The sequence below is a fragment of the Athene cunicularia genome (genome assembly GCF_003259725.1).
Source record: "Athene cunicularia isolate RWA chromosome 14 unlocalized genomic scaffold, athCun1 chr14_part1, whole genome shotgun sequence".
NCBI classification, from domain to species: domain Eukaryota; kingdom Metazoa; phylum Chordata; class Aves; order Strigiformes; family Strigidae; genus Athene; species Athene cunicularia.
Window position 1 is genome coordinate 16,998,730 of NW_020799118.1, and position 19,076 is coordinate 17,017,805.

At 43.9% G+C, this 19,076-nt stretch overlaps 1 protein-coding gene across 1 annotated transcript; it reads left to right on the forward strand.

Moving 5' to 3' along the window:
• Positions 1 to 479: 479 nt before the first annotated feature.
• On the forward strand, positions 480 to 19,076 carry TELO2 (telomere maintenance 2). The gene is made up of 19 exons (XM_026858783.1): positions 480 to 780; positions 1,268 to 1,336; positions 1,980 to 2,127; positions 2,546 to 2,648; positions 3,406 to 3,474; positions 4,376 to 4,517; positions 5,754 to 5,890; positions 6,446 to 6,534; positions 7,569 to 7,676; positions 8,294 to 8,379; positions 8,671 to 8,762; positions 9,780 to 9,896; positions 10,898 to 10,969; positions 11,503 to 11,673; positions 12,381 to 12,472; positions 13,270 to 13,369; positions 13,748 to 13,812; positions 14,427 to 14,542; positions 17,720 to 19,076. The coding sequence occupies exons 1-19, from the start codon at positions 576 to 578 to the stop codon at positions 17,824 to 17,826; spliced, it is 2,088 nt and encodes a 695-aa protein (XP_026714584.1). The 5' UTR covers positions 480 to 575; the 3' UTR covers positions 17,827 to 19,076.

Below are 19,076 nucleotides of genomic sequence, written 5' to 3' on the forward strand. Positions count from 1 at the left end.
TGGGCCGCGGCGGGCGGGCGGCTCCCGCGGGCACGGCAGGGGACCCGGGGGCCTGCGCCCCGGCGAGAGACGGGCGGGGGCTCGTCCTTGTTAGAGTTTATGTCGGAGCGCCAAGGGGAGGGATGTCTGAGGATGCCCCACCGGTGGCATAACGGGCCGCAAACGTGCAGGTGGATGGAGGTGAGCGTGGGGACGCCTCGCTCTGCCCTCGGGCCCCCTGGATCCCTTCGTTTCAGAACCCACATACAGTGTTCATGCTTCCCGCAGAGGTCACAAGACTGTCTTCAGTTATGCTTACTGGATATCCTGAAATGTTAGAAACCGAGGAAACTATAGCAATACAAAGATATTAAAAACGCTTTGATTTGAATTTTATTTTCGTTAAAATTCTGTGTGACAGAGTAGAAGCACTGTGGTCATGAGACCATAATAGAAAATAGTGTGCACATCTTTTTTTATCGGTTAGAAGGGGCAGGGACTCATTCCAGTTACTTTCTTCCAGCCCTGACTTTCATCTGAGGGAGGTAGTTGAGGTACTGGAACAGTTCGTGCAGGAGGGACGGATTTCAGCTGTGATGTGGGAGATCTGTCAGCAGCAAGCCCAGGCTGGCTCCCCCGACCTGCAGGAGGCCCTGCTCAACAAGATTGTATGTTTGCCTGATCATGTGAGCAATAAACTCCAGGGGAAAAACCCACCAGTATTCTTCCCACAGAACTACTTTCCTTTCTTGGGTGGTGCAGTTATCCAGGTGCTGCAGAAGATCTCTGATTCTCTAAGAGGTAAGAGTGTGCTATAGAGATGGCTTTTCTGAAGAAGTGTTTTGTGCATGGACCCCCTTGGCTGGTGCAGAGTCTCACATTCATCCTTCAGGCTGAAATTTGTTGTGCTTAAAAGCATAAGATACTAGGAATGAGGAAGATGGCAAAGGGTTTTTAAAATCCCACTGAAAGCTGCAGTCCTGTAAGTGGTTAAATAGAATCATCTGTTGTCAAAACTTAATTGTGGTCACTCAGTCTGTGCTGAGGGAATTGTATGGAAGATTTAGACTGTACTGAACGAACCAGTGGCTTTGTTACCATTGAGTTAAAGTGGGACTGAGCTACTTTAGTCTTCTGACTGCTGAGTGTCATTTTGTGCCTGTAGGGAGGTGGTGCTTGAAAAGTTAAGCTTATGATTTCGGGCTTCAGTACTCGTAGAAGTGTATACACCTCCTTCTGAAGGTTGTTTGGTGATGCTTTTGCTAAGCTTGTGTCTGTTTTATTCCAGGTGGCTTGGATTGCTCAATCTCTTTTGTTTCTCATGTCCTGGGGAAGGTGTGTGTCCATGGAAGACAAGGTGAGTGTTCTACAGTGGTATTTTGGGGAGTGGAAAGTGTTTTACTGTACTAGCATGGAAGGATGACTATGATGATGATCAACAGAGGGAGCAGGAGACTGACCAGTTAATACTTTGGGAGTTGGACTGTACAGGCTGCTCTCTGCTTTTTGAGGGTACTCAACTACGTATCTCATAGATGTTGATGCTTTTCTGTCAGCTCATGGAATGTGATCTGTTCTCTCAAAACTTGATGAGGTTATTGGCCTTCTCCCCCTGCCGTTTGGGGCATAACTGTTAAGTGCTCTTTTAGCGCTTTTCATCCAGTGGTCTGAAAGTGCCTTGTAAGTACCAGCATAAATCCCTGCCCATATGTATAACCATTTCATGTGAGTAGCCTTCAGTCTGGCTTTGCTTAGGACTTTGAAGCCACTGAATGCAGAAGTAGTTAACCAGGCTAAGGAAGAAAAGATTTTTCTATCTGTTTACTGTGATGAGGAATACTTGCAAGTTCCTCAGGCTTAGGTTAGTTCTCACCACAGGAGCAACTGTGCATTGCGTTTCTTCATCTTGTAAGGATCTTGAAATTTGCAGGCTGACCTTGAGTATCATTGCACCAGTTCTGTCCATCTAGTGTATTTGCCTGTTTTCTCTTTCACTTCAGAGGAAATTCTGAGCGTTTTGCTACCTCGCCTGATGGATCTCACCAAGTCAGACTGCATCTGGCAAAGAATATGCTGGCGATTGGTTGAATGTGTGCCAGACCGCTGGATGGAAGCAGTGGTGCTTGGGTTTGTGCAGAGAGCACCTGGGTAAGAACTCCCTGATCCTGTTTCAAATCTAGTTGGTGAGGAAAATCTCTCCTTCCATGATTGATGTACTGGTCAGAATTTGTAGCACAGTAATCCAGGCTGGAATTTTTTCATAAATACTTGCAACTTTTGAAAGATGCTGACATGCGTGTGTACGGGTGGGCTGTTTCTTATGGTGCCATTTCCTGGGAGACTCCAGGGGTAAAATAGCTAATTGTTCCCTTTCAGGTAGAACCTGCACCATTCCTTGAAGAGCTGCATCATGCAGTGAAGAAACAAGTGAAAACATCCTTTGTGATTAAGGGTTTAGAGGTGTTTTAGAGATGGTTGCAAATAGCTGCTCACAGAATTTCCTGTGATTAGCAGCATGACAGTAATTACATGGATTCCTAATGTTTTGCTGTTGACCTCTTGCTAGGGCAGATGTCTTGTCTCGGTTGCTGGGGAACCTGGTTGTAAAAAACAAGAAAGCTCAGTTTGTGGTGACACAGAAGGTGCTGCTCTTGCAGTATGGCCACTCGGTAAGGACTCTGCATTGAACAGTTGTGTAGTAATGCCTGGTTCTCCCAAGTGCCAATGTGTTTTTAGCTGAGCTTCAGGTCTTCTTGAGTAAGATTTAATTCTTCATTCTGAAATCAGCCCTCAGTCTCTGCACATGTACCTGAGCTATACATCCCCTCAACTAAATGTAATGAAGAGGGAGTAGTAGGTAGTTGCTTTGAAATCATGGGATTCGTGTGCCCTCTCAGGGTTGATGACAGTTAGCAGAATTACTGTACTCTTTTGCTGGAACCAAAGGGTTATTTGTGCATAATTTCAGTGTTCTGGGGAGTTGGAGACATCTAGCTGATTTAGAATCTGAGAGACTGAAGAAACCATGATCCACCCTCAAGGATAAGAATTAGATTGAAGAGATGAGATAGGGTCTGGTTTGCTTTTTTTCCTGTGCACCTAAGTTTTTCACAAGGTGTTAGGAAGCGTTCTGTGGATTGTGATGATGATGTGAGAGATGTGCTGCGGACTTTGTGTTCCATGTTTGCCTGGGACTGTGCTGATCTGTTTTTGATGGTAAAAATACCGTACTTTGTTCCTGTCCTGTTTTTCCATGTATTTCATCAGCAACTGCATGTGTGTGTGTGTTTTTTTATTTTTCTGTCTCTGAATGTTGTCAACCAGTCCCTCAGAATGAAAAGTTTAACACAGTAAAAATACACACTTGTCATTGCCGGACAACAACTTTATGTTCATTTAAAGCAAGACTCGTGGTTTTCATTGCAGACCTCAGTGCTGCAGAACCTCCTTGGCTACCTGTCCCTGGATAGCCTTCGGCGTGCCTTATTAATCAAGGTAAGGATAAGTAACATTGTTGGTGAGGTGGCCAATGAAAAAATTCTACTCTGTGTGTGTGTATGTGTGTCTGAGGGGGGTGCACACTTTTGGTACTTCTCTAAGATGCTTCTGTTGCTGTTCATGAGAGTGAGGGAAGCCCTACCATATCACAAGTAAATTGTGATACACAAATTGAAGACTTTCTGCACTGCTGGTGTTAGTTTTTCATACTGAAATGGTAAATTGTCTTCCAATTTACATTGCTGCTTCCAAGCAGCAGAACTAATGAGGCTCTGATTTTGGCAGATTACCCATGTCCTCAATCCTTCTCAGCTTCCTCTGTCATCCCCTATTTGTGTGGCTGGGCAGATGGCAGCAAGGGATGAAGTTGGTTGAGAGCTGTCTCTCTCATCTACCTTTTCCTCAGGAGAGGTGCAGATATTTCCCCTCTCCAAGTCAGTAGGGTGATGGAACTTACAGAAATATTGTACCTGTGGAAGTTTCTACCGTTTTACCAATTTGTCTTTTTCCCCAGTTACATATTCTAAAATTATCTGGAAGCACTGGCAGCTATATAAGACTGGACTAAAACCATATAAAACCACATAATACTGTTTTTTGACAATAATACATATTGCTTTGCATATAATATATATGAGAAATTAACATATTTATCACTTTTAAATTAAAAAAAGCATTATCTTTAACAATATAGTAAATGAAGGTGGTGTGGAGTTCTCAGTTCATCAAACACAGTATGTTTTGGGCCCTGAAACACGGTTAGCTCTGTTTGTAGGGAGTGTAAAGTTCACTGGGAAGCATGAAGACCAAAGGGGCGTTTCAGAAATGTGCTTGAAAAAGAAGATTACTTATGTATAGAAAAGATCCCTTTCAAGTCAACTTGTGTTCACTGGTTCAGGTGCTGCTAGAACTCTTGGAGACCTGGAGCAGCAGCAGTGCTGTGAAACACTCTCCACCTGAGCAGCAGCAGTATATTAGCAAGGCCATCCTTATCGGCCTCTCCCACCTGAAGGAGCATGAAATTGAGAGCTGCAGACAAGGTGAGGCAGTGGGAGAAAACAGCGGTTAGATTTGTTTAACACAAGACCTGACTGTGAGTAGAAAAACATCTTGTTTTGATCTATGGATAAACAAAATTGTGACATCTTTATCTTGGCAAACTAGATAGCCTGCTGGAATCCTCTTTAGCACTGATGATACATAATTTCAAGTGCCTAGTTTTAGATTATGAAATTAGAGAAGCATATCTTTGAACTAAGGTTCTTCCCTGAACAGTGGTTAAGGAACCCTTAAGTTCTGTCACAGAAAGACAATGACTGACTGTGGGACTGGTTAGAGGAATGGTGTGATTTGTAATTTATAGGCTTACTGTTGGAGCATGAGTAAGGCTCCAGGGAAAACAGGGGGAAGTACAGCAGGGTAAAAAGCTATCTGCTTGGTCCCTGACTATCCGTGTGCATTCCTCCCTGTCATTCTGTTCCACTCAGTGTGAGGTGAGTAGGGGTAGTAAGTTACAGGCAAGGTAAATTTCTGATCTAAAATTGCTGTTGCAATAAGAAAAATTTCTGTCCAATATCTGGGGTTACTTTTGTGTGTGTGTGTGGCTTTCTGCCTCATTCTTCTTTAGGTGAATGAGTTGTTGTTTACTAACAGTACTGTAGTTTTATAATCTGTCTTTTATCTGACAGCTGTTGAAAAGATGAAACTTTTCTGAGTTGAAGTTCAGTCTAACAGCAGTAAGCCTGCCTGGTAAAGCTGGCAACCATCATTCTGTGTGGGCTGAGAAATACTGGTATTATCTGCCTGTTTCAAATCTAATTGATGAGGAAAATCTCTCCTTCCGTGATTGATGTTCTGGTCAGAATTTGTAGCACAATAATCCCTCCATGGTTGTTGTACTAGCCAGAATTTGTAGCTTCCTCAAAATGTGACTTTTCACTTAAGTGTCTTTAAAGCTCTGTAAAAACAAGCTAAAGATTGACTTGATTTACCATCTTTTTTTGTTTCAGTGAAAACGAAATTACTCCAAATTTAGAATATACTGTAATGTTTTGTTGGCTTCATACCCCATGGAGAAGCAGGGCTTTATTATATTGGTGCTGAAGGGCAATGCTGCCATTGCAGAAAGAGAAGTCACAGTTGCATGGCTCCTTCCTATCTTTCCACCCATTATTGGGTGGTGAGTGGCTAAAGATGCCCTCGCAGGAAACTGGCATACAAATGTGGGTTTGTTTCTATCATTGTTTCATGCACTGTTTGTTTTGGGTTTTTTTCAGAGCTTCTCACAAGCATGATGGAGGGTGTGAAATGCCACCTGGACAGCAGTCTGCCACAGATACGGTGTCTGGGAATGATTGTGGCAGAGAGCATTAGTTCAAAAGTAAACACTGATGGGCCTGTCCTGAAGTTTCAGGTGAAGTTTGTAATGAAATTTATGTCTGGTGTGCAGGGCTTAGAGGAAATAAAAGCTTTAAACCAGGCGATGCAGGGCATTATAGCAAGTCCTAACACTGTCTGGAAATAAGGAGAGGTGGCAGTACTTTCAAAAAGAAAGGATATCTGTTCACAGATCTGAGTTGAGATTTTCAAGACTGACATGGGGATATATGCTCTGCTCTTTCCAGTAGAGTTTGTAAGAATTACGTAATTAAATCACATTAATTCTTTAAAAACCTGCATCATCCCTCATTGCATTGCCATTTATTTTAAAGATTGTAAGTAACATTCAGGTAAGGTCTGATCAGGTACTACTGTTAAATATAGGGACAAAGGTTGCATATGGCACAGATCACTGTGCAGCATAAATACATTACTGCTGGCAGCACAGTGGTTGAATCAAATGGAATTTGTATGAGTTCATCTCTTCATGATTCAGTCTTCATTTGCATGCAGTAGAAGGGTTAAGTGTTGAATGCTGGTCGTATTTTCAATCAAATAGAGTGCAGTAACAGTTTTTCTGAATGCCTAGTATGAAGAAGATGATGAAGTTAGAGAATTGAAGTCCCTTCTGGTGCAGACTCCACCATCCTGTGTTGTCCCCAGCCTTCCAGATGATGAGTAAGATACTGCTACTATTTATCTCCATGTCATCTTTTTGCCATTCTCCATACCTTTTTTTGAGTTACACACTAGAACTGTATATAGTATTCAAGATGTCTTATATACTCTTAAGCATTATTTTGCACCTTTCTTACAATGCAGTGGAGTTGTGTAAAATTCATAATTAAAATGTATTACAGTCGCTTGTTTGATAGCTGCATGTGGTGCAGCCATGCTGCAGGGGTCCCGTGTGCCCCTGCCTAGAATCAAACAGGCCTTTCTGTTTGCATCTTGTAAATCTCACATTTGGGCCATATGCCCCCATTCATCTGTGACAAAAATCTAGTATATCTGTTAGTCTAAAGACTGGTTCATTGGTGTCTTAACTTTCATGGTATCTGCTGAGGCTCCTCGAAGCACTTAGTTTTATCAGTGGAGGAATGATGGGCTTCTTGTAATTAGCAAATGAAACTATCCAGCACACCAGTGAAGTACGGAAGATTTATTGCTCCCATTTTAGGGGCATACTCAGCAGAGACAGCTGTTTGAGACAGCATTTGAGAAATAGAAAGATGAAAGGACCTTGCCAAAGCCCACAGAAATAGGTACAGAGACAGAAAAAAATTTCTCAGTTATTTTATTCATCCTCAGCAATGGTTAAAGCTGTTTCTTCCCCATTTGTTCAGTTTCATTCACAGCTTCAAATATGATGCAGGCCATTGTGATCCAGTTATCATAGATGAGTCTTTTCTTAGCAGTCCTAAGGTTAATGCAAACTAATATTATCCAGGTTAGTGCAGGGGAACACAGTAAATTAGCTTAATTTTTGTTATCCATTCTTCTGTTAAGAGATTCTGCTTCTCTTCTCCCCTCATCCCATTCTCCTTCCCAGGACTTAGTTCCTTGTGTCAGCCCAGCCAGGGAGACTTCAGCAGAAAAAAAACATCTGCCATTCTGTTTAGGCAGCAAGGGTTGATAGTGTGAGTAGTTTCTTGCTTGTGAGTAAGGACTGTTACTTTATTAGCTTTAATACTTCTTGTTCCTCACAGCAGGAATGAGAAGGCAGATGCTGCACTGCCATCAGTACTGGAAAGTAACAAGAAATCATGTACAGCAGCCCCTGTGATGCCAGATGATGAGTCAGATGCTGAGCTTGACAGGTATGGGGTAAGAAACTGGCAGGAAACAGAAAATAAATGGCAGGTTCTTAAGAGCAGATGTGGGGAGAAAGGAGCTATTGGTAGCTGCATTTCTCAGCAAATCTTCTGCTTTCTGACTTTGTTCAGCTGAGTGGTATGTAGCAGAGTAGGACTTTGTGTAGGAAATTGCATGCAAATATGTTAGTCAATAATTTAAGCAAAGCCCCCATCATGTACAACCATTGTATTTATTCCATTTGACTTAGATACATGTTTCCTGAAATTATGGATGTAATATCTACCCATTTTAATAGTGGACCTGCCTTACTCTGTCACTTTACCAATATATAAAGAAATCTTAGGAACCAACCTGTTGTGTCTTGAGTCACCTGACTCCTTCCTGCGCTTCAGCACGGGATCCAGGTCCAGATCCGGTCACAGAACTGCTCTTTCACTGAGCTTCAGAGTAATTCATAGAACTTCCTGAGGAGCCCTTTCAAACCAGGCTTCAACAGTGCTGTTGGATGATGGTGTTATGGCAATGTGTGTGCTGGTTCTTTCCCTTTTGTGTGGATAACTGGGGAAAGGAAGAACAACTATGCCCCACAGACTAACTCTTACCTTTATTTCTTTTACAGTGATGATGACCTCATCCCTTATGACATGTCAGAGGACAAAGAACTAAAGGTTAAGGCTCCTGTGTATATCCGAGACTGTATTGAAGGTAGGAGATCTTGGTCTGAGGGTTTATTTGTTTCTTACTGGTTTTGGAAGAGTGATCTCTGTAGGTTTTTTTTTTTCTGAGCTAATTTGAAGCTGTAGGATTTCAGTAATCTGAGCTCAAGTGTTGAACTGTAATTTCTGAGTAAGTTCAATTTAGTTCCTAATGCTGGTCATACACTGGGTCAGTGATCCCTGCCTACAAGACCGACTATTGGCAGAAAAAAGTTGGAGGTATATACCCAAGCACAACCATTCTGTTAATAGCTTTTGTTTGTCTTTTGATTACCTGCAGTCCTGGCAGGATCTGAAGATGTGGACAAATGGGAAGCTACAGTCAAGGCTCTTGAGAGCTTGGTTCGAAAGAATCCAGCAGCAACAAGAGAGGTGAAGTAGTATGAGCTAAGTTACCAGTGGGCTGTAACACAGGTTATACCACTGCCCTCATGAGGAGACTAAATGTGCCTGTAGAGCAGCAGGCCAGGCTAATGTGTACCTGAATTTAAAGCTTTCAGTTTGGGAAGGGAAATAGAAGGAAATAGTTGCTTTGGAGGTGAGGCTACAAGGAACAAAGAATCAGGCAAAGGTGCTGGCAACAGTGTGGTATTTAGCAGCTCCAGTGCTAAAAATGAAATGCATTGCAGGCAGAGCTTGTCAGTAACGTGAGGAAACTCTGTGCTTTGTGCTGAGCAGAAAAAACATTAGAAATGCAATTTGCAGAGAAGCCATCAATTTCACAGACCAATTGATTTTAATTTTGGATTTAATTGGTTTTGAATTTAAATTGAATTTAATTGTTATTCCTCAACAAAAAGGGAGATAAAATCAAATGGACTTTCCCTATTTGCTTGTACAAGCACAGTGTCTTCCCAAGGGAGTAGTTGGATTGTACTGGTCAAGATGAAAAGCTCAGATGAGAGGAACTTGGGACAAGCTCAGTGGTGTGATGAGTGCTCACCTCCACTTGTTAGTGAACACTTGAAGGTAGCAGAGATATAAGCCTCTGCCTGCTGAGAAAGGGAAGGGGTGTAGTCTGGTAGACCATGGGTGATCTGCTGCTTATCAGACATGTTACTGAGCTGGATGGGCTTTGGGTCTGGTACTGTACCCTTTAACCCAAGTCCCCCTATCATGATGCAGCTACTTGTCCAAAAAGCCAAAGTGAATGTGGACAGAGAAATCAGCATCAGGGTTTGTTCAATGTTTTGAGCAATCTTTCCTGATGGCATTTAGCTTAATGTGTTTGTTTTTTCTCCCTGCTAAGCAGTGGACATGTTGCCTGTATTCCATACCCTCATTGTCTTTGCCTAAATATTAGAAATGGAAAATGGACACTGTTCTGTAAATTCTGTGAGAAAGAAAACACCTGCAGGGATTTGATTCATTTTTTCATATTTTGAGCAGGTTAGTGTGGAGCTGGCAAAAATACTACTGCATCTGGAGGAGAAGACCTGCATTGAAGGCTTTGGGGAGCTCCGTCAGAGAGCTCAGGTTGCTGTTCTAACCACTGATCCGATACCTGTGAGTCCCTCATACTGCTTTCCTTTTTTCCAGTTGAGGCACAGGCAAAAAATGAAGCAACTGAAGTCTCTTGCTAGCTTGATAGAAGCAGCTGTCAAGAGTGTGGTAGGATAGCTAGTTCATGTCTGACAGCATTTATGCAGAGATGGGCTATGTACTGAAAAATGTACATGGATGACTGGAACAACAGGCAAGAGAAAACTGTCAGAGCTGTTAACAGACTGCAGTAACTGTTTGGAGACTGTTAGTGTGAGTATACCTGACAAGGCAAATTAGGTAAGGACTTAGTGCACTGCAGGGAAATTATTTTACATAGAAGGGAAGCTGAAGCACAGATGGCTTCTCTAGAAGAAGACTTGACTGGGGATTGTAATCACAGAATGGTTTGGGTTGGAAGGGACCTTTAAAGATCATCTACTCCCAACCCTTCCTGCCGTGGGCTGGAACACCTTTTACTAGATTGGGGTTACTCAAAGCCCCCTCCAACCTGACCTTGAACACTTCTTGTGCTGGGGTGTTTACAACTTCTCTGGGCAACCTGTTCCAGTGTCTGCCCACCCTCATAGTAAAGAATTTCTTCCTTATGTCCAATCTAGATCTGTCCTCTGTTGGTTTAAGACCTTTACACCTCGTCCTATTGGTACTGGCCATGGTAAAAAGTCTCTTTCCATCTTTCTTATAAGCCCCCTTTAAGTATTGAAAGGCCACAGTAAGGTCTCCTTCAAAGTGCCAGAGCTACTGTGGCAATTGTGTGGTTACCTCTGCATAGGAGGGAGATCAGAATGGATAAGTCCCTTCTGTCATGTACTTCCTCTGAGAGAACCCAGAAGTGGAAGTGTCTGAATTTCCCCTATTTGCACACTGTGTCTCTTCCCTTCTCTTGGAGGCTTGTTAACTAACAGGAAGCAGGGCCTCTCCTGAAATAGAGTGCTTTTAGAATTAGTGGGAACATTGTTTCCATCCTGGGTTTGTGTTCACTGTGCCTTGATTTTTCTGTACAGGTAGCAAAATACTTGACCTCCCAATTCTACTCTCTGAACTACAGTCTTCGTCAGCGCATTGACATTCTTGATGTAAGTGCTCTTCTCTTCACTTCTCAGTTTTCTTGGGTCTTTCTTGCACCAGTGCTGTTTCCCTGAGATGTAATGGGGTTACCTTTTATTCCTTGGAGGAGGAGGCAGAGGCATGGGAATCTCTTATGTTAGTATTTGTGCGTGGCATTCCCCTCTTGTTCATAACCTTTCACACTCCAGTTGTACAGCGATCATCCCCCACAGAATGCAAAGCATATGATGGTCATTTGCCTGGGGGAAGCCACTGCTTCCTAACGTGTCTGTTATGTCTTCACTTTCTGAAAGACAGTAATCTGCCAGTGACTCCTTCCACATCATTTCACTTACTGTGTCTGAAGGAGACACAGTTCTGTTTCAGGCCTAAGTGACCAAGTGCTTGGACCTCAGAGCCAGTTGGTTGGCTGGGGATCTGTTACCTTGCTGTTCTTCATTCTGAACCTGTTGTGCCTTGCTGTTCTTAGCAGTTTGGGTGCAGGTAACTCTCTTGTTCCCTAGTACAAGGATTAGTCCTTTTCTCCCTCTTTTTCATCTAGGTATTGGTTTTGGCAGCTCAGGAACTGTCCTGTCCCAAATCCCATGGGAAGACCAAGCATTCTGGTGCCCCAAAACCTTGTATCCAGCTCTTGCCTGGAAGTGACAGCTCTAAGGACTGGAGAAGAATTGTTGATGAGAGGATCAAAAGCAAGACTCGGAGATTTGCTATGGTGAGGCCAGGGCAGAAACAAATGTCAAATGCAGCGAAAATAGGGACGGTAGGAGGTGCTGTAGTTCTATCTGGAAAGAGCAAAATACCTGTGAAATTGGTCCCAATCCAAAGGAAAGACTGTAACTTCATATACAAATTTATATTAGTATCTGGCTGAATCTTTCAGTGCAGAGTACCAACTCCTGATGTACTCTCCCAGCAGGAAAAGAAAACTTTAACTCCTTGCCTTGCACCAAGGGATAGTTGTTGTTCTGTGATTGTTCTGAGCTTGTCTGGCTGCTTCAGGGAGCTGTGACTGCACCTCATGGATCCAGATTATCAGACTGGTTGCCTCTGGACTGGACTCTCTCATCCTTCCTATTTTTCAGGGAGATAAATTGATGCCAGTTTCCCAGTTCCCAGAACTCCCCTGTGGTTCATCCTTTAGAACTTGCTTTCCAAAATTCCTTTATCCCTTACATGTTCTTGTTTCTTGTATCTAACCTAACAGTACTGAGCTATATTGTACTGGAATATTTAGATGTGCAAGAGGATCTGAAGTGGGAAGTGAGCAGTTCAGTCTGGAAACTAGTAACTGTAGGCATAAAAGCAAGCAGTGGCTGACAGTGGGATGGCTGCAAGGAACCCATAGTCTTGACAGTGTCCAGTGAAGTGGAAGAGTTGGCTGCTGCATCTGTGTCTGTACTTCGTTTTTCTCTTGGACAGGGTCGGTCTCAAGTGGAACTGGCTGCCGTCCCAAATGAATTCAGTTCTGTTGCTGGGCACTTCTTCTTTCCATTGATTCAGCACTTTGACAGGTGAGTGTGCACACCTGGGGGTGTGGGCGTGGCAGCTGCCAGTGAGCCCTTCTGCATGCCTTGGAGCAGCAGGCTAAACCCCAGAGACTGTGTGGGAGGCCAGTGACACCACACCGATGCCTGGCTCATGCAGAAAGCTTATAGAAGAGGGGTTTGTGGTCTCTTGGGCTTAGCCTATGAAGTCTTGTTGGGCAGGAGTACATAAGACTCTACAGAAGTCAAGATACATTATGAGGAATAACCTGTCAGCAGGTACACAGGCAGATGATTTTGGCAAGTACCAAAGCAGTTGTCTTGACTGACCCTCCACCTTGGGAGGTTTAAAAACTGCAGAACTCAGACTGCAGTCTTTAACCAAAGTTAAATGTTTCAGGTTTGGGCCTGTCACCACGACTGGTCCTTGTGACTGTGTTATAGGGCACAAGACATGGTTATTGTCAGTCACATAAGTCTTTGTTTACCTAAGGAAGGCTGAGTAATTGATTCTTGTAATACCAGTCTTAATAGTTTGTTTCTCGTATGGCAGTGGTGCTGGCTTTTGCATGCAGTTTTTTCTGAGTAAAGCCTCTTGGTAGAGTAAGTGATACCTGCTGTAGGAGTAGAGGATATTACTGGTCTGGGAGCAAAGATGAAAGAGCTGTGGCCAATGTTAAATTGGGAATGACTGTATAATGACTGTTGTTGGAGGGATTCAAGCTTGTGGAGGACAGTTTGCTCTGTATAACCACCTTGCCTGTTCCAAGGATGCACTGATGAGTCTTCTCACTGCTATAGGACTGTGTATCTTGCACTTGCAGGCCTTTGACAACGTTTGATCTCCTGGGGGAAGATCACCTTGTCCTTGGAAGACTGGTCCACACCTTAGCAATCCTGATGTACTTGGCTGTCAACACTGTGGTAAGAAAGGCTGCATGAGAGACTTCCAGCCTGGGAACTCAATGCCTTCTGAAATAGCAGCATGCTCTGGGGCCTGCTACAGCAAGTTAGAGTTGTACATGCTGAGGAGTTGTGAAAAGGGCTGGGAAAAAGTGGTCAGAAAAGAGACATGGGATTCAAGACACCCCTGCACTATCTTTTGCTGCTTTTGGTAGAAAAACTATCAACTTCTGTGGGAAGTTGGGCATATCGTTTCACTTTACTGCTTACATTTCCTCATCTGTAAAATAAAGTTAATTGTAACTGGGATCTTCACAACAGTATATCTCAAGATTCAGTTCTGTGTGGCAGTGTGAATGGGAAGGTATTCAGTGTTTCTGTCATGATCCTGTTTTGCAGGCAGTTACTGCAATGGGACGGGCACTACTGGAGTTTGTTTGGACTCTGCGTTTCCACACTGACTCGTAAGTTGTAGTTGTATGTTTTAATTTTTAAAGATCAGGTGTGAGCCAGTCTCCAGCCATGGTTTGCTGTTGTCAAAGACTAGCACCTGACTGAGAATGTCAATGACGTAATGCATTAACTCTGTGCTCTCCTCCAGCCTTCTGTTCTTATGTCTAAGCGTTGCAAGGATATATAATGAAGGCATTGCTTTAATGTCACACCAACATATGAACTTGACTAGTGTCTTCTAGTGTGGTGGCACAGTCATTACCTGTAGAAAGCACAACAAATTTCTTGAGCAGCTATCCATGTGATAGTTTCATCTGTGTTTACTCAGGGAGCTCTTAAAACTTTAGATTCAAAACCAGCATTCAGCCTGGAAAGAAACTTGCATGTAGCCAAAATGCTGTAAATGTCCAATTTCTGTTTTGATCTCAGACTTGTTCAGGACTCTGGATTATGCCAGGCTCCCTGACCACTGCATGGCAGGGACTCTGTATGTGGGCACTCTGTCAACTGGTGTGTGATTATGCTCCTAATTAGTAGGAATATGGCAAAATCCCAATCAGAAGCATTTGAAATTAGAGAAGGTAAGAGCATGAAGCTGCAGACTAACCAGTTCAGTCTTCAACAGGTATGTGCGCCAGGGTCTTTTGTCCTGTATCTCCTCCGTGCTCCTCAGTGTCCCTAAGGAGCGTCTTCTGGAAGACGTGACAGAAGAGCTTTTGGAGACTCAGTCCTGGCTGGGAGGTAAGATGGGGTGGATGGGGTGGTGTAACGCCAGTGGTTTTGTGGCTCTGGTCTTTGTGCAGTGTCTGTTGAATTGTGATGGTAGCAGTAATGTCTAATGTTGTGCATCAGAGATTTGCATGATAAGCCTACTTCTGACTTGCTTGTAAGTTTCGGGCAAATAACAGACCAGGCTGTACACAGATGTATTATTGAGGTGTGTAAAGCATAAGCTGAGACCTGCGTATGGCATTTCAGAGTATGACTATCCTCACAGACCAACCAAAAAATCTCAAAATGTAGTATAGGCCCCCTTTCTCTGTCTAAGCATCCAACCACCCACCTCATGAAGCTGCAGAAAGTATTGTCATATTGCATATTACATCCAGGCAGTGACTTTGACCAGTGGTAACATACAAGGCTTGTATGGCCCATTTACACTGTGTGCACAGAAGATGGGTTTCATTAGTGCTAAAAATAGGAGGAAGAAGAGCATGGCCCCATCTCCTAACTTCCTATTGCTGATGGAAAGAACAACCTGTGAAAGACAGCAGATGACTTTGCATGCTGCACCCAACCGCACCCTACGTCGACACAACCTGTGTTTGTGGGTTCTGGTAGGCTGGAACTGCACGCACTGGTGGTCAGGTACTGTGGTGTGCTGGAAGGACAGGAGGAAGTAATGCAGTGTGCTTTGTGGCTCTGAAGCCTCCACTGTATTCTGAGTGGACCTCATGTGACTCCCTGGGTTGGTTTCCTTCACCATTCTCACTCTTGGTGAGTTGGCTTCCCAGAGGGAGCAGGCAGGAAGTGACAGTGTCACGGCCAGCCTCTGATCCTTGCAGGTTGTGGAGCTCTCTGCCCTGTAAAAGGAAGAGAGCTGCCTTGTGGGGCTGAAAACTTTACTTTTCCCATGATGTGGTGTGCTCTGAGGAATCTACTTGTCTCTGCAGTTAACACTGCTGTTACCGAGTAAAGCCTTTCCAGGAATGTTACAAATGTCTTTTCAGCATGAGGGTCTGCGTAATCTGTTTTTAATGAGGTTTTTTTGAAAGGAGGAGGATTACAAAGCTAATAGCATCTTCATATGCCTGTAGGTTGTGTAATAGCCATCCCTTTACATGTAGTGCTTTTCCATGAAAATTTCATGGTAGATCCTGGTGGGAATGAGAGCAGGATAAGATCACAGCTATGTGGATAGCAGAGAAGGGGAAACTATTGTAGGAGTCATTTAGAAACCTTAAAGGACACGACTCCAGCTCCACATCTGGTCAGGTGCAATTTAAGTGCAGTTTAAAAGGGCTTCTAGAGCTGCTTCCTGAAACACAACAGCTGCTTGGTCTATGCCTTTGCTGTTTGTTGTAGATTGCTGGTAAAACAGCTATCACAGGGAGGCACTGGGCTCCTCCTTGCTGCTCCAACAGGCAAAGTCAGTCACTAGGTATCTATTTTTGGGACTGAATCATGGTTTTGAGCTAGCGGGCTCCCTGTTGCTTCAGGATCCTTACAGACCTGATTTGCAAGAGGTGTCACATATTAGAGCTGCTGTAGCTGGGAAAAATTACAAGCTGTCAAGTGTGCAAGCCTTCTGCTACCATGCCTAATGGCCAGAAGTTATCACTTTGGGTTTCAGCTTAAAGCTTCTACATTTCTTTTGCTATGGCTAAAGCACAATGAGGGACAGTGGGCTAGAAAATGTTATCCATGAAGCATTTAGCAGAAATCTACAAATCTGCTCCAGTTTGTTGCTGTATCGCAGCCTATGCAGATTGCTGTAGTTCATTATGTGAATATGGCTGACTGTTTTGCCCTTCAGCCTTTGGGCTGTAACTAGAACTGTTCCCCGTTAGAAAGTGTTCACAGTGTGGTGTAAGAAACTACTCAGTCACTGTCAGGGTACTGTCTGCTTAGCGGATGTTCCAGGACATTTCAGCTGGGGAGAGAGGCGAGGATCCACCCTGTACTTGCTTGTCACTGCCCTTAATGCCATGCTGGAGCTATTACTAAGTAGCCTAATCTTTCCTGGGGGAGGGAGGGAATACCTAAACATTTCTAGGAAACAGTTCCTTTGATTCCTCAGCTGCTGCCTTTGAGGGAATTCCCCACCCCTTGCAAGTGCTGTAGAGCTATGTCATAGGTGAGTTTGGTTTATGTAAGGACCTGAATGATATTCTGGTGCCCTGTGCCTCCCTTTCAGTGGCAGCAGTTCAAGTCCATGCTCATGGCAATTGGAAACAATGCCAACATCAGTTTCTTAGCTTTCGAGCTTATACTCATCTGTCTTGTAGCCTCCCTCTTTTTGCCTTCTGTGGAGGGAGTGTGGAAACACCACCATGGAGCTCTCCCTGAGGTTATAAATAGCCCTACTCATCGGCGTGAGTCATGTGTTTGGGCTGACAGTGCTGTGGTCTGAGCACACCGCTTGTGCGTACAGGATATCCTTACTCAGGCTCTCTGCTCTTCCAGGCTCCCCCTGCTCAGACATCCTGCGTGCATCCTGGTTTTCACTTTGCAGGCCCATTAAGGGCCCCTGAAATAACAGCTGCTGGAAGCAGCTTCATGCTCTCCCTTACATGCTTTATAAAGTGTGAAAGAACTACTAGTTTATCAGAAGACTAATCTCTCAGAACAGAGAATGTGTTGAAACTTGGGGCCTGCTTCTTTTTCTCCCATTTGAAGAGCAAAGTGACCAAGATTTCAGGAGGGAGCACTGAGTGTTGGAGCACTGAGCATTTGTTTAGGTTGCAGGAATTGACAGAACAGAGTCTTTAGGTTTTCTGATTGCAGACTGCATTCGTCCTAGTCGATCAGCTGTAGAAAAGTTATGTATAGCTCAAGGGCACAAGTACAAATTCCAGCATGGAGGTTATCTCATAGAATGCAAGGTCACACAGCTTCTGTAGTGTTTCAACCCAACTGACAATCTTTGTTTCTGCTATAAGAATGAACTGAGCATTATTACATGTGACAGTCAGGGCTTAGCTAAACTCATACTGCTTAAGATGACTGATCTGGTTTGTGCATCTTTGCCTTCTGGTCTAACATAATTCCTGCAAGTGCTGATGTCCAGCCCAGACTTAGTTGCATTCGGTGTTGCATTTAGTGCCGTTCTGTGATGGTCAGTGAAGCAGCAGAGAAGTGTTAGGTAAAGGGCAGTTTCTCCCCTTTTCCAACTAACAGTGGCTGCTTCTTTTACAGATGTGGTGGAGAAAGATCCAGATGGGGACTGCAGGAGGCTGGCTTTGCAGAACTTGCTACTAATGGAGAACCTGAAAAAGAAACTCGTAACTGTCCTTCCTAGCTGAAGTGTAAAAGAAATGACCTGTACCTCATACTCTTGCCAGCTGGATGTGTGTAGGCACTGCTGGGGCCTCTTCAGCCGTCACCTGGCTAAAGAAGAGGAAGGAGGGGGGAAGGGTGCAGAGCTGTAAGCCAGCAAACCTGACTTGACATCTGGACTTTGTAGTGGAGGCCAATTTAGTGAGCTATTGCTATCCGGTACGGGGTGTACAGATGCAGGAAGGTAGGCGAGCTCTGCCATCCTCCCCACACCTCCCCAGCCCCCACCCTCAGCTATTTATAACCTTGGCAGGTTTGAGTGCTCTGCTAAAAATACAGGGAAGATCTCATAGCAGACTTCTTGTCAGAAAAACAGGAGGGCTGGAGAGGGCCACTTACCTCCCAGGGCTAAGTCTGACATGCCCATAACAAATGCTCCCGTGCCTTCCAGCAGCCAGCGTTTGGCAGAGTATCTGCTGTCAGCAGGGGTGGCATGGTGTAGCAAATGACACCACTGATGAGGTGTAAGAACTGAACAGCTACACTGGGTTCTGAAAATGTGCCAGACCTTAAAGTCTTGAGCTAGAGCTGTGCTGTGGTTAGGAGGGAACAAAGCAGGAGGTTTTTTTATGTAATCTTAGTACAGAAATAAATTTCTATTAAAGGATATCTAACACTCAGATTTTTCACCTTGAAGTCTCTCCTCACCCTTCCCTGAAAGCATACAATTTAAAAACTTCATTCTCAAGTTTTGAAGCAAGTCACAAAACAGGAAAAAGAAAAATCACTAAACAGAAGGGCTGGTTGGTACGAAATGTATGAGTGATTTTATAAATACACCTTTGTGGGGCAGGGTAACAGGCTTGGAGGGGAGCAAAACTTGGTTGATTACATTGGGCTTCACTTCTTGTGGTCCTACCTCTGCCAGGGAAGAATTTACATCCTGATATCTGACTAGGAGTAGCTTGACATAACTGTGATGGTTGGAAAAGAAGCTTCAAAGTGAGAAAAAAGCTTCACTGGCTCAAAATGACCCAGCTTGAGCAGGGAGGATTGGATGACTTCCAGAGATCCCTTCCAAGCCCAACCATTCTGTGATTCTGAAGGTTAGTCCAGATTTCAGTAGTTTTAGCCCATGTGACCCCATGACATATTTAAATACAAAAGCTTTGGGTTAGGGGAAGTCTTCCTTTCATTTTTCAGTAGGGGGGAGTAGTTTTGACTTTAACCTAAGCTCCTATCCAAATGGGACAGAGATTGCTGATTTCCAGGGAAT